Source organism: Natator depressus, chromosome 8 (genome assembly GCF_965152275.1).
Source record: "Natator depressus isolate rNatDep1 chromosome 8, rNatDep2.hap1, whole genome shotgun sequence".
In the NCBI taxonomy this organism is placed as follows: Eukaryota; Metazoa; Chordata; order Testudines; family Cheloniidae; genus Natator; species Natator depressus.
Genome location: NC_134241.1, coordinates 46,721,161 through 46,736,751, shown reverse-complemented (window position 1 = coordinate 46,736,751; position 15,591 = coordinate 46,721,161). Strand labels below are relative to the sequence as shown.

General features: G+C 46.8%; 1 protein-coding gene across 1 annotated transcript in view; it reads right to left on the bottom strand.

Moving 5' to 3' along the window:
- The window catches only part of LMX1A (LIM homeobox transcription factor 1 alpha), a 145,330-nt gene extending 137,508 nt beyond the window's left edge, over positions 1 to 7,822 (bottom strand). Inside the window, exons 1-3 of the mRNA XM_074960943.1 lie at positions 7,701 to 7,822; positions 7,237 to 7,342; positions 4,772 to 4,958 (exon numbers count right to left, since the gene is read on the bottom strand). Of these exons, the coding sequence (XP_074817044.1) occupies positions 4,772 to 4,958; positions 7,237 to 7,312 (263 nt within the window). The 5' untranslated portion in view covers positions 7,313 to 7,342; positions 7,701 to 7,822. The remainder of the gene's footprint in view (positions 1 to 4,771; positions 4,959 to 7,236; positions 7,343 to 7,700) is intronic.
- Positions 7,823 to 15,591: the final 7,769 nt, after the last annotated feature.

The following is a 15,591-nucleotide window of genomic DNA, read 5'->3' as shown; positions in this document are numbered from 1 at the left end:
ACTCAGGCTGGGAAGAAAAGGTTGTCCTGCCCTGTGCGAATTTTGGACATTTTGAAAAATTTTCCCCATCTTCAATTGGGCCGAAAAGTCACAGTCTGGAAAAGTCACCTCGACTCCACGCAACGGAAACTTTCTGTTTCAACAGCGTCAAAATGGGAGATTTTGACACAGTCTTGAAACTTTATTTTAAACCAAACATTTTTCAAGTCGGATGCTTCACTGAACCCAAGGCTGCTTCGCAAATTGGCATTTTTCGGTGAAAAATATTTTGTTGAAAAATCCCCGACCTGCTCTTATGAGAACCATCTGTAACACTGTCTACTGATGTGCTTATACCCATCCATAAATACATACTAGACCATCTAATACTTATTCATTAACCCTTTCTAAACTCTTTATGAATGAAATCTTAATCCCATGGCAAGCAGAGAGAAATGCTGCGGATACTGGGGAACTGTAACTATTTATCTTAGGTAAAATGTTTTTTTAAAGCCACCATAAAGTTTGTCCAAATCCCTCATCTGGATAATTTTATTTTAAATCAGCATCTAGACACATCGGTGAAATTCTGGCCCCATTGAGTTAAATGGCAAACCTCCCATTGACTTCAACAGACCAAGATTTCACCATGGGGCCCAATCCTGCTGGCACTGAAGTCAATGAGAGCTTTCCCATTGATTTGTATGGAAGAAGGTCTAGGCCAATAATCAACTATTTTACATTCATAAACTCTTATTTAAGTACCCCTGGGTGAGATTTTGGATGCAATATTTAGGGGCCTACCTTTGGAAATTGAGTCAACAGAACTAACTTATAAATCACCTACAATAATAACTAACCATTACAGAATTATAGATTAGTTTAGAATAATTAGATGTTTCCAACATTAATTGCTCTCTCCATGTTAATTTTGTGCTAATAATGCCAATATCGTACATATCAAGACGGCAGGCCTGTTTGTGTACATCTCTATGTGGATCTCAGCTGGAATATATCTTCTAAGCAATTGTCACTAAATCTGGCACATGAAGAAATCAAACTGTAAGCGGAATGAGAGGAGGATTAGTAGGTTTGGAAAATAGTTATTAAAAACATACAAGTGTGGGAAATCTCAATACAGCTAAAAGAAACTGAAAGAGTATAGAGATCTTTTGGGGGTTTTCCCCCTCTTCCCTATGCTGTCACACTAATTAAAGAGATCTGATTATCTTGTATGAAAACAATCTGCAGACCCACTGTAACTCATACTGTCTCATTCTATTGTATTCCCTTGACTTCTGTATTTTTCACCTCCTTAAAGGTCTAATCTTGTTCCTACACGATTCAATGGCAAAACTCCCACTGACTTCAATGGTGCAGAACTGAGCCCTTAATACTTAGGTATCAACTAATTTAATTTATAATTATACTGTCAAAGGGTTTTTTATTTCTAGTAAAAAGCTAGTAATAAAATGAAACCATCTAATAATTAGATCAAGTGGGTATATTCACAAGAAATTGGCTTTTCATTTGTATACATCTCTGAGTATCTATCTATCTATCTATCTATCTATTTATCTATCTATCTATCTCTGGGTTGGAACCATTTTCCCAAGTAGTTCTTACTCATACAAAGAGTCCCAGTCAGCCAGATCCCCTCCACTTGATAGAAATCAGCATTGCTCTGTGCATTTCAACAGAGCTATTGCAATGTGCCCCAGTTGCAAATCTGGCTCAGTGACTACACTGTGACTGCTTATTTCAATAAGGAAGATCCATATGAGTAAAGGCGGCAGGATTGGGCCCCTTTTCTAGCTAAACTTTCAGAAGCCAGGAAAACAGACATATATAAGGCACAACCTCAAAAGCCAAGCCCACGGCAACTTAGGCAGGTGTTTATATTGTGACATTTCATCATATTTTCCCATCACTACCACAATAGCAAAGAAGTATGTTCTGAAGGCTCATTTTCATTTTTTTTTTAAAACAGAAGACCCCTTATATTGCTTTTAATCCCACAAAGTACTAAAACTTGCAGCTATATTTTTACCAGTGGATTAACAAAACACACACATACCAAGTCCTGAGACCAAAAAAACACAACCAGTTTTCATTTTTTTAGCTGAAACTCTTCCTTTCATTTCAGCTTCAGAGAGTTCTTTCCTTGTTTCCTGAGTGTTTGAAAACAATGCCAAGCTTCCACTCTCACAAATTCTGCATCAAACTTTACTTGTAGCTGCAGTAATTAAACTCATGTCCTTAAAGGGAAGTTACAGAAGCCGCTTTAGCGAAATATAAGATTTGCCCTAGAATACACTCGCCTTATTAACATGGCGAGAGAAGAACTTTGCCAGTATACTCAGTTTTCTAATAAATCAGATACATTTCCAATGTTCCTAAATGAATATCATGGGGCTTGTCAATATGTGTATTATTCTCATGCATAAAAGTCTGAACTTTTGACTCCTGGGAAGTGCCCTGTTAAACAAGCCCACTAGCCCACAAACTTGGGTGGCCACTGATGCCTCTCTAGCATACTGGACATTCTGGTACTTCCGGGAAGGGCGTGGGCCCACCCTCGCCTATGTGACCCCGCCCTGCCACCCAGAGGAGGAGATTTTGAAGAGCCATTGGCGTGACCTCACATGCATGGTCACACCTCCTGGGGCAGAGTGGTGCATTCTTTGGTGTTGCCCATCCGGGATTCAGCACAGGGGACAAACCCATAGGAAAAAAGAGGACTGTCCGGCTTAATGTGGGACAAACGGCCGGCCTCCCACCAGCATACCCCTGCAAACACACAAACTAAACAACTCACAGAACCTGGGGAAATGAGTCCCAGCATTAAACACTGAAAAGCCTGCAAAACTGCTACTGACGTAGGTGGCAGAGGGATCTGGCCCCATTTTCCTGGTTTGCCAAAGGCCTGATCCAAAACCCCTTTAAAGCAGTAGGTTTCTTTCCATTGGCTTTAAATGGGCTTTGAAGCAAGCCATCCTGGGGGTCCAGCTCTGCCATGTAGGTAGTGCCCATAGTAAGAGGCAGCATGCAGGCCTGGAGGAGCTGTGCAGGAAATCACAAGGCCTCCCTAGCAGCCACAGGGAGCCCAACGGAGGGAATGGGAGAGAGTGGGAAATGTCACCTCTGCTGACCTGCCCTCAATGTCAATGCTTTTAAGAGCATAATTTCCAGAGTAAATACAAAACTTCTTAACTATTCTCTGTAGATACATCACACAATGATTATGGTACCAGTGAGCTACTGGCTCTCGGTAGAGACCTTACTTGCCACCCTTTGGTGAATTATTATGCATATACCTGACCTGGGGAATCCCTGTAAACCCCCATGCATCCCCTCTGTCCAATTGGCATCAAGAGGTCCCTGGGGCGGTGCAGTCTGGAGGGGAGGGTGGGCCTGTGTGGGTGCTGTGTCTCTGAGAAAGCAGCAGTTCCTGGGCCACTCTTGTGTCCATCCCTTATGCTGGGGGAGAAAGCTCCTTGCTCTCCAAACATCCCCACAGCCCTGCGTTTAACACTGCAGAAGGATTTGAATGGGACATAGAACAAGAGGGACTCCTCTTCCACCCCTCATCCACCCCAGTATATACTAAAGGCCATGTCCTGTGGTTCTCACCCAAGTCAAACTCCTGCTGAAATCAAGAGAAGTCTTGCCTGGATGAAGACTTTAGGAGCAAGGCCCCATTCTCTGTCTTAACAAGAAGGTGCCCACTCTCCCCGCGGTTTCCTGCCCTGCAGGGTTAGTCCCAAGACTGGAGATATGGGTTCGATTCCCCGTGGGAGCTTGGCTAAATCACCTAGAATGAAATCCTGCCCCCACTGAAGTGAATGGGAGTTTTGCCATTGAGCCCAAGGGGGCCAGAATTTCGCCATTAATCTCTGGGTGCCTCAGTTCCCCCAGCTGTGCAATGGGGATAACAGCACTGCCCTGCCTCGCAGGGGTGTTGTGAGGGTGAACATACGGAAGACTGGGCAGTGCTCAGACACTGCAGTGATGCGGGGCCGGTAAGCTCCTTAGATAAATACTTTTTGTTCTTTTGAGATCATGTGAAAGAAACCAGGAATCCCCATGCCCTGTAACCACCCTCTGTAGGGCCACAGAGGCCTTTCAAGCAATTACAGTCCCATTTGCAAAAGCCACTGACGCCCTTTTAGGAACCCGTCCCGGATCCCGCTGGCTTTCCAGGGGCTCCCGAGGGCACCGGGCCCTTCTGAACCTGGCACTTCGGCCCTTGCAGCACGTGCAGTCCCCCCCCACCCCCCCGGTCTCTAGCCTTAGCAGGGCGGTGGGCTCCCCTCAGCAGGAAACAGACCCAATCTCACCCGCTGGGGGTCCGGCTGCGCCCCCAGGCTGTCCCAAACACAGAGCCGCAGCCCAGACACGAGGGGCGCTTCTGAGTGAGAAGCGACGGCGGGGAAAAGCCCCGTGCAGCCCAGGCCACCCTGGGCAGCGGCTGGGAAGCCCCCTTCGCCCGTCTCGGGCGGGGGGCAGAGCTGGGTCGGCAGCCGCGGGCACGCGGGCGGGCGCGTTTGGCCGGGGGCTCGGGCTCCAGCGGCGGGCACCGCAAAGCGACGCGAGGCACCCGATTGCCACGCACCCCCGGCCCCGCAGCTCGCTTCTCAGCTCGCTTCTCCCGGCGGATCAGGCCCGGACCTGCGGCCCCCAGCACAGGGCCTTTCTCCGGGCAGAGATCGCGCGCTGGAAGGACCGGGGGCCGGGGCTGGCCGGCCCCTCTGTCCGCTCGGCCTGCCGCCCGCGACCGCGCGCAACTTACTTCTCGTAGTCGAGCTTGCAGTAGAGCTTCTTGTCGCGGTAGAAGCAGGTGGTCTCCAGGGGCTCCTGGCACGAGGCGCACTGCACGCACCCTTCGTGCCACAGGCTGTCATTGAGCCGCAGCAGGAACCGGTCCGAGATCACCCGCTGGCAGCCCTCACACACCGACCTGGGGCTCACGGCTCTGCCTGCGGCCAGAGAAACACAGGGAGCGGTGGCACCATGGGCAGCAAAGTGGCCCCTTCCCCAGGCCCCCCTTCCCCGGCGCCCCCAGGCTGTGGGTCTCCAATGAGCCGCAAGCCACTGCCAGAGGCTCCTTGGAAGAGCTGGGGGGGGGGGGGCAAATCAAAACGATCGTTCCAGTTGCGGGGGATTTTTCCCGGGCAGAGAACTGATCTAGTAATGATCCAGGGCGAGAATTGCCAGGCCGCCCTGACACAAACCCGTGGGATTTGCATACACGCGCCTTAGAAATATACACCACGCGGGGACACACGCGAGACAACACGCTGCCCGCTGTACCCCCTCCGCAACGGAGCGGGTGCGAGTCAGGCTTGAGTCTCAAGAATACGTTGTCTTTTTTCCCCCTAAACGAAGTTGTAGGAAAAGAACAAAAATATTCGACCTCCCAAAGATGGCAAAGGATTATCGGCAGGATAATGGAGATAAACATCTCGATGGCAAGCGGTTAGTTTTTCAAAGAATTAACCTTCCTTAGTTAAGTTCGTATTTATGCACACGAAAGCGCCCCCCCCCCCAGTTTAGGAGCTATTCCCCCCCCCCCAGTTTAGGAGCTATTCCCCCCCCCCCAGTTTCGGAGCTATCCCCCCCCAGGTTAGGAGCTATCCCCCCCCCCATGACATTTTTTTAAAAAGTGGCATTAAAGGAGTGAAATGTTTGGGGTCGAAGTAATCATAAAGGAACCCGTTTGACTCAGGAGATAAGGAGAGAATTCATAAATCAACAAAAACCAGGAGCAGATGTCATCAAAGGGGAAATGTAGAGCCTCTCCCGAACAGAGAAGTGAAATGAAGACGAAAAAAGAAAACACTTCAGCTCGTTAAAAGAAGAAATTTCACTCGTTTGAATGTTAAGATTTTTATCAACAGTTGAACTGTGGTACTTGAACACGAATTTAATTTCGAGTCACTTATTCTGGAATTGGGTATTTCTTACAAGGACTAAACGTTCTTCGAAATATGCGTATTTTCCCCTTAAACTCGTTATCTATCTAAGATAGATAGATAGATAGATAGATAGATAGATAGATAGATTCCACAAATATGTAGTGTATATATCTTATATATGTACAGTATGTATGTGAGTATATATGTATGTTTATATATATATATACACACACACATATTATATATAGTTATAGATCGATAGGTAGAAACAAAAATTAGTATAGCTAATATAGAGAAAGGCGTTATAGAATAACAGGACTGGTATCTGAGCTGGTGGATTTGTGCACATTCCATCGGTGTAAATTCCACAGTGCTCTCTGCACCAATGTGTGATTTCCAGCACTGTAATTATTATGTTTATTAGTGTTGCTAATCAAAGCAATAGAGCGAGATCTAAGAGGTTCATTTTTTTTAATCCATTCATTTTATAACCCTAAAATCGTAAACTAGGTGGATATTTTTCATTTCTTTTAAGCGTGGGGGAGACAATTAAAAAACAAAAAACGACTCCGTGAAAAATCGCCCGTTTTCCTGAATCCCCGCCCAATATTTTGGAAGGCAATTTTCAAATAGTTTTTATTTTGATTTTGTCAAGGCCTAGTTAACAAAAACAAAAGACAATCCCGGGAGAAGGAAAAAGCAGAATCCCCCGCCTGTTCCACGCCACAACGGCTGCGGATTTCAATCCCTGGTTCTTCTACACTTGATTTTATTTGTAACTTTCTCACCCGTGGGAAATTAGTTCTAAGGGCTGGCGCGGGGGGGGGGGGGGGACGGATAATGTGTGCACCTAATTGGGCTGTTTATTCTTGGTCACTGGAACCTGGGCGCGTGCTAACCGGAGTGAAATCGTGCAAACTTTTGCTGAGGCTCTGGCTAAACCCGATTTCTTGCCTTCTCGCTCCGAGAAAGCGAGCCTGGGAGAGGCACGTTCACACATGCATTCGGTAGCGGAGTGCGGGAAAGGCAGGGGAGAAAAGGCCCGGTTTTTCCACAGCTTGAGGCTGGATAGTGATTTCAGGGGGAAGCTGGATCCGCGGGGCTGGAGGGGCGTCAGATTTCACCAGGGGCTTGAAATCAACCATTGCCCCAGAGAGCGCACGAAAGAGAGCCGAAGCCCTGGTCTCTTACCGGGGCAGCAAGGGGAGAGGAGCTGCGCAGCGCCTCACTTAGCAGCCTTTTCTTTTCTCTGTCCAACGGGTGGGATGCGGGGTCTCCCCCCGGCCCCCTCAACCTGGCCCTGGGGCGAGATCAGCACGGGAAGTTTCTTGCAACTTACCCAGCAAGGAGGAGAACGGGGCCGAGGTCTCCAGCGCGTTCTGCAAATTCTCTTCCATTTTCAACCCGTCTAACATGGTGAGGGACCGGGAGGGGAGTCAGCCCGGCTGCAAAACAGCAATGGACACGCGGCGCTTAGATGCACCCCAGAGCCGGGCTGGGGCCGAAATGGACAAGGCGGTGGGGGGGGGGGGGTCGCTACACGATCAGATTTTGTCCTGGGCCGGTTGGCTCTTTGCAAGAACTCCCCTGGCCTCCACCTCAGGGGATCCAGGGCTGCAATTTCCCAGCTGGTCCCCTCACAGCGGACCCCGCTTCAGCTCCATCCCCTCTTTGCAGGCGAGGCGAGGATCCATCTCTACCGCCGCTCCGAGCCGGGCCCAGGGCAATTAGAAAGCCGCTGGGAAGCCCCGCAAAGCCCCCTCGCTTTGCGCCCAGTCCCACCCCACCGCGGAGCTCGCTTACCTGGCCGGCGGGGGGACAGTTGCAAAGTAGCCGCAAAGGGGGAAGCCCTGGTTCCTGCGGGCAGACGCGCCTGGGGAGCCCTGGAGGAAAGACCGATTCCTCCCCTGGGCCGGCAGCCGCCGCTGCAGCCCCCCGGCTGCTCTTCCGAGGCGCTTCGCCCTCCTCCTCGCTCCCAGAGCCCTCCTGCCCCGAGACCGACTCGGGCCGCTCTCCCTGTGCAAAGCGATCCCGGCCGGGCCAGCCGGGTTTGCTCCTCGGGGTGGGGAGCTGCAGGTGAGCGGGAGGCGGTTGCCCGGAGTTGCTGGCATACGTCTGCGTCTCTCTCGGGTAGGCTTCCCCTAGCAGGTCTCCTCGGGCCCTGCGCTGCGCTAACCTGTGGCAAAGCGAGCTCGGGGCTTAGCTCTCTCTTCCTGCTGCGGGAGCTGGTCTCATTTCCTGACTCTGGTACCTCCCAGTCTCATCTCTTAAGTTTCCTCCCCAGCGGCAACTCTCCTGCCTCACCGCACCCGCTCTCTCTCCATACCAGCCTGCTCCCTGTCTCTGCAAACAGAGCTCTGAAATGAAGAGAGGGGACACAGGGTGCAGTAAAGACGTGTAAAGCACCCACGCCGCATGCATATTTAATAGTGGGGGGGAGCCCTACACCCATGCAATATTAGGGTGGTACATCTAACCACTCACAACCGGGAAATGCTCAAGTTAAGGTCGAATGTGCAATCTTAGCATCCCAGCGTATGCACTAGGATAAAATCTTTGGGGGAAACCTGAGCTCCCTTGAAATCGAGGGCAAACTCCCATTAACTTCAATGGGGCTGGAATTTCACCCTTTAATTTGGAGGTCGCGCTATTCTTCAACTAATACTGTATATCTTACATTTAAACAAAAAAACCGTAACTAGACGTGTGTAGCATTTTGTTTTCCTACTTCAGCTGTACAAACAGTACCTGATAATCATCGATAGGGAAAGCACCCTGGAAAAAGTACTGAGGCAACGTATTTCAGATGCAGGACAGCAAAGCGGAGCCAAATTTTAAAGTCTGAATTCCGTTTTTGCCTGATCTGGAGCTAAGTAAATCTCCCATTCATTTTAAGGGCAGCTGTACCCAAAACATGCAAGGTTTAATACCTTGAAAATATACTATAATTGTTTAATACAATGAAATAATTAGTTCTTGGGAAAACATATCATTTTATGTCAGACACTGAAACAATGAAATCCGTTTGCACCTTGACAGGTTAGAATTACCGTCTTAATGTGAAATACACCCTGCCTCGAAAGTTATCAGTATCAATGTTAGATGGATTCAGGAAATTAAAGAACCCGTTTTGCAATATTATCGTCATTTCATTTTGTATTGCAAAGTACTCCGAACATTTTGGACTTCGCTAAAGAACTTGGGGGTAGGCTACTTGAGAAAGAAATATTGGACTAACTCTTCATATTAAAGATACAGTTTAATAAATTATCATATATACTGCTATTATCAGGACTGATAGGGTTATTATTTGGTCATGCATAACTTTGTCTTCAGCCAAAGAGGGAAAGCACTGGATTTTGGATGCACAGTGTTCACACCATTATTTAACGTCATGCTTTGCACACAAATAAATACATAAAAATAACCCCAACTTTTTAAAAAACCCAAGTTAGTGCAGATATCCTGTAACAATAAGATAATGAACTCAGAAAAAAATTAAGATATTAATATATTACAAGATATTAAACATGTTTATCCAACATTATCCTACTTTACAGTCCTTAATAATATGTTACATTATCTATTATTTGAGACGTCATGGGGGATCGCTTAGTTAAAGACTATTGTTTATATACACTGAAGACTGGCATTTAAATTTGCACAGGCAACTTTAACCCCGGCATGTCCTGGCTTTTGAGTACTTCTCAGAGCCGTCTTAAATGTGCGTTATTATCACAGTTTGATGATCAGCCATTTATAACAGTGCAAAGACGAGGCGTATTTCCACGAGGTGTGTTACAGTAGTGCCTAGACGTTCCAACGGATGTCAGGGTCCCATTGTTTGAGACCCTGTAGAGAGTAGAGTTGATTAGCAAATTTTCCTCCAGTTTTCCACTGGCAAATGAAATTTTAACTAATTTGTGATGTTTCATGACATTGCATTGTAAAAACATACAATTGTGTTTTTAAAAATGGAAAAGCAATTTTCAAAATGTTGGACATCCCATTTTGACATTTTTTAACTGAAGTTTTGATGGTTCATTGAAAAGTGCCTTTTCATCTTGCATTGTATTTTAGAAATATATCTATATAATAAAAATAAAAACAAATCCCCCTCGCAATGAAATATTTCACATTTCTAGAAACAACATATTTTGATTGACCCCCCCAAAAAACATTTTTTTGTTTAGTTTTGCCCTGCTTTTTGAATTTTTGTCTTTTTGCTTCAGTTTGGGACAGCTTTTTTTTTCAAAATCTCCAAATTTGTCATAGGAGAGAAAATCCATTTCCTGACCAGCTGTACCAGTAACAGGCAGGCTACCCTAACCCTAAAGAACTTAAAAGCTAAACAAACAAGACTGAGGATGGGTTTGAAGGGAATCTAAGGCACTGCAAGGTGAAATGACTTGCCCAAGTTCACGTGGCTGTCCAGTGGCAGAGCTGAGATGAGAACCTAGGTGTCCAGAGCCCCAGGTTATTCCCCCAGCCCTGCTACCTCTCACAGTAATTTAACACATAAGAACAAGAGGTGGTACAAAAAAATCTTTTTGTTTGCCTGGCTGGTGTGCCTTGTTCACATGTCCAGGGTCTCCAGATTTGGGGTGAGGAACAGGGGATTGGAACTAGGGATGCTGCCGCACCCCTGGCTTGAAGTGGTTTCCACCACATACAGGGTTTACAGTTTGCTTCAATGGCTTTCAGCACCCCCACTATGCAAATTGTTCCAATGTTACTGGCCAGGAAGGAATTTTTCCACCAGGTCAGATAGACAGAGATCTTGGGGGGGGGGAGGGGTTTCACCTTCCTCTGCAGAATGGGGTATGGTTCACCAATTTGCATCATCTGGGCATCTCTCAACTAACTAATTACTGGCCATTGCAAGTGGCACCTGGGTCTCTCCCATTCTCTGCCTATGGCATATGGTTTAGTTTCCTAAGGACTGAAACGCTTTGGTCTAACTAAAATTGCTCAGCTTAATATAGGAGGAGTGATAGTTCAGTGGTTTGAGCATTGGCCAACTCAACCCAGGGTTATGAGCTCAATCCTTGAGGGGGCCATTTAGGGATCTGGGACAAAAAACTGGGGGATTGGTCCTGCTCTGAGCAGGGGGTTGGACTAGATGACCTCCTGAGGTCCCTTCCAACCCTGATATTCTAGGAGTGCAGTTTAATGGCCTGTGTTGTGCAGAAGGTCAGATTAGGTAAGCTAATGATCCCATCTGCCCTTAAAAAACTATGAAATGAAGGAGCAGAATTCATTTTAAACTTGCAACCTCAACATTGTATTTTCAGACTTTTGAATAGCGGGTTTCTCCATTTTCCTTAACATTGCATTAATGCTGGGTCTTTCTTGGACACAAAGTTATAGCCAAGGCCCTAGATACCGTGTGGCAAGCCAGAGCTAAACTCAGTGGCAAAATCCCTGGATTCTGCAGTGCTCTTGTTCAGCAGACTGGCAATTTGGTGGCAGGTTCAGATAAAGTAAGAAATAGAGGTTGATGTTGATTGAGATATGAAAATAAATAATACACTCAGTGCAATGCTCCTTGGGATATTTAGTTTGATATTAAATGTAATTAATTTGATACTGCCCCCAAATGTGTAATTTTTAGTGTGCTGCCGAGTATTGTGTTGAAAATACATAAGTGTAGATGCTATCAGGGGGAAGCTGAAGGGAGTGGCAGCTGGTTAAGGGGCAAGTTGAGGTTTTGGCATTTGACATGGGGAAGTGTGGCAGGCAGCTTGGGGTTAGCACATTAGTTAGTTATGCCTGCTAAAATAACCACCAGTTAAATAGTTAACAGTGTTGACACTGCAACGGCCATCATTGAGTTTCAAACTTCAATCCCTTTGAGATGAATGGGTCGTTCAGCCCTCTCAGAGCCAGCCTTTCCGGCTGACTGCAGACTCAGGCAGACAGGACTGCATTAGTTACAAAGTGGGTGTGTTATTTTAACCCAACCAAAAGGGCTAGACTCCCAACCCTCACCCCAAAAGCTGGGATTCTGGAGCTGAATTTGCCTGGCAAGATGTGGATTCTTTGGCCAGTTCTGTGGCTCTGGGATCTGAATACCTGGCTATCGTTCTTGAGAAATGTGGCACTTTCTGATGCTGTCTAAAAAATCGGTCCTTTCCAGCATATTTGGAAGCATCTTCTCGTTCTCAGAAAGGAGAGAAACTATGACACATGCCACCTGCAAAGGAACTCTGTTCTCCAGTTATACGGACCGCCTCTGCCTCATCAGGTGGTTGGACAACAGTGCATCTCTCTCTGACCTCAGCCGGGATACAAGCTCCAAACAACATTTTGCTGGGTCCAGAGAAAATTCATAATCTGGGCCCCCAGCACGTCCCACACAGACAAACTAATTAATGAAAGAAAATTCTATCTCAGTTCTGAAATGGCATAGATTGGACTTATCACGTTACAACTTTACCTTTCTGCCCTTTTTCATTGCACTATTACAAACGACCTCACTAAATGAATTTCTCTTGCAAGTTCACATTCAATAGACAAGACAGCATGGTGACTGGCACATAATAGATGGTCTGCAGTTTCTGATGAATGCCGGCTTGCTGGAACTTCTTTCGGCTTCTGCTGCAGTCACTGGCAATGTGCAAAAACTGTGTGGGGCTATGCACGGCTTCCAGGAAAGTTAGTTGTAGTTTTTTGTTGTAAATCTCATTAAGTGGGGGCGGTTCAAGGTCTTCTCCAAAAGTAGACTTGAATATTTGTTTTCAGTTGCAACATTTCAAATGGAAAGTTCTCCAAAAGATCCATTGGATACTTAAGAACTAGACATTAGGATGTGTCTTCCAGTCAGGGCCAGCTTTAGGGGTGGGCCATGCGGCTGACTGCCCAGGGATGCCAGGGTCAAGGGGCCACCGTGTGGCAGTACAGAGGTGTGCACTGCAGGTGTAGTGTTAGAAACTGCTCCCGGCTGGCAGGGGAGCGCTGCCGGGGATCAGGGGTGCCCAGATTTCTCCCTGCTTCCTCCTGGTGGAGAAACGTGTGTGGGGGGCAAGTAGTGATGCACAGATGCAGCTCCCCCCACATTCCTTTGTACCCCTCCTAGGGGGCTGTGAGGAGGGGAGCTCTAACAGCAATGGCTCAGGCATGGCTTGGCTCAAGACACCTGGAAAGGAAAAAGTTTAAATGTTCTAAAGATTCCCCACTCTTGCATCTCCTACCTCCCACCTTTCCCTAGAGAGATCAGTGACCTGGTCACAGCCTCTTCCACTTTATTAGTTACACTCCCAAGTCAGAAAACCAAAGCCTGCTCTCTGCTAGCATTTCCCAGGAACTCTCCCTCCCCTGGAGTCCCATCATTGTAACGCCGCTGGTGAGAGCCCTAGTTTAGACAAGACACCTGTGTTTGCTTACCCCGTCTCAGCCTGGCTGGCACTGATTAAGTCTACTGTGCAGAGAAGCCCTCAGAGGCGAGGAAATGAAGGATTGATGCTAACAGCTCACCCTGTGCTCTGCTCCTCTGCATGTATGAATTGTGCTGGGGCTTTCGTGATCCCATTGATCTTGGATATTGCACCCCAACGGGATGGATCAGGATGTTGGGTACAGCATCAGTGGCATGTCATAGCAATGGGCCACTTGGATCATCCATGGATCTCAAAGTGCTTTACAAAGTGTACTTACTGCATGTGCTTTGCAGGTTGAAAGAGAAATTGGGCCAATATTTCACTCCCCTGGCCTATGCATTGGTAAGAGACCACCCCGGGCCCCAGAGGTGGCTGCAATTCAGAGCTACTCTAGATGTAAGACCAAACCCTGACTCTTCCCCAGACCCCCATTCTCCTCCATGTAAGTGATCCCTAGGCAGGGAAATCGAAGCCAGCTGAGTTTCATTCTGCAGTTTGCTTGAAGTTTGCATAACACTATGCTATAGCATTCATGCAAGGTTCATGCACTTGGCAACATTCAGGGCACACCCAAAGTGTTATGTAGGAGCAGTGCACACACAGCTCCTCTCAAGAGCATAAACCTTAAAATCTCGCCCAAATAACATAAATCATAAAAAGCCTCCCAAAACTGGGCTCAAGGCCCAAAAACAAAAAATGCAATAAATAAAAATTAATAAATAAAAATATTAAACAAAGCCAATATATTCCTTTTATCTATTAAAATATATAATACACAAAATAAATAAATAAATAAATAAAAAGCTAACAAACAAACCAGCCCGTCGGCAAACCAGCCTGCTTGCTTGCTTAAAGCCTTGCTCTGTCTTATATTTAAACCGCAACATTATGCCTCTCTCTATCCCCTTTCATTCTGGAGTCTCTCAGCAGCTGCCAAATATCTGAACTATGCCTCACAGCTCCTTTTGAGGAAGGGAATAACACCTCCACATTTGCAGATGGGGAGAATGTGTTGCAGAAAGTTTCTGACCCAGCCACAGTGTCAGAACTCAGCGGAGTTCATAAATCATGTCTACTAGCTTCCAGGCCCTGTTGTCCTTTCTCTACCGGACTGCACTTTCTCCCTTCCTCTTCAGATTTGGGCCCCGAGTCAGGCTTAACATCAAGCACGGATGTCAACCGAAGAACTCATGCAGTAAACGTGTCACACGTGCTGAGGCCTGGTCGAGGGAGGTGCTTGCCGCGTCAGGCCCGGTGGAGGGAAGTTGCCGGGAGGGTGCATGAGGCAGACTGCAGAACTTGGCGTAGCTCCCAAGTGTGTCTGTTCCGAGTGAGGCAGGGGTTTTTTTCCTCAACGGTGGGATACCACAGCATAAGTGTGCTGTGCATAAGTTTTTGTGCTCAGGGCGCATTGCCTTTGTTTATTGATCTCACGGTCACATAGCAGTTTAGCAACTGGCTGAGTTTGTAGCTGGTCCCCAAGAGATTAAGCTATTTCCCTCTAAAATCGATCTAGTTCAACCCTCCTCACTTAAAAAAAAAAACCCACTGTGGGCTGTTTCCTCAGCAGCTTGTAAATTACCATACCAATGGAGGGGTGCTGAGTTATGCCAGCTGAGACTCTGGCCCCCTTTCCTTTTCTTTGGCCAAAGGAGAGCATGTTGTTGCCATACCTATTACCTTCCCTTTCCATTTGTCCTTGGACCCACCCCCAACTCTGGATTGGTTGGATGTATATGACTTTTAATAGGGTGTGTTTATGATCGTCTTTTTATTTTGCAATGTTTTGATGGTGCTGTAGATGTCTTTTTAAAGATAAATATAACTATTTTCCTTTTAAAAAAATAAAATCAGGGAACGTCCATGCAAAATGATATGTTAATTGTAACAATAGCTAGGTCTAATGCAGCACTTTTCATCCATGGATCTCAAAGCACTTTACAAATGGTGTTGGTATCCTCATTCCCACTTTACATATGGGGAAACTGAGGCACAGAGTGATGATGTGACTTGCCCAAGGTCCCCGATCAGGCCAATGGCAGAGTCAAGAGTAGCACCCAGGTCTCTTGCCCCTGGCCAGTGCTCTACTTATAAGGCAAAACTGCCGAATGTAACGTTACGTGTCTGCTGTGAGGGCCACAACAGTGAAGAAACGTAGAGGTACAATTGATTTGGTATTACACATGGGGGTATGCATTACAATGCAGTCTTTAAGAATGTCCTGTTTCTCCAGTATTGTGGTGTTATACGATTTTCTCCCTATACAGGGGTAATGCCACCTTAATTTTTCATTTCCTGGCTTCCTTGACGTTCTG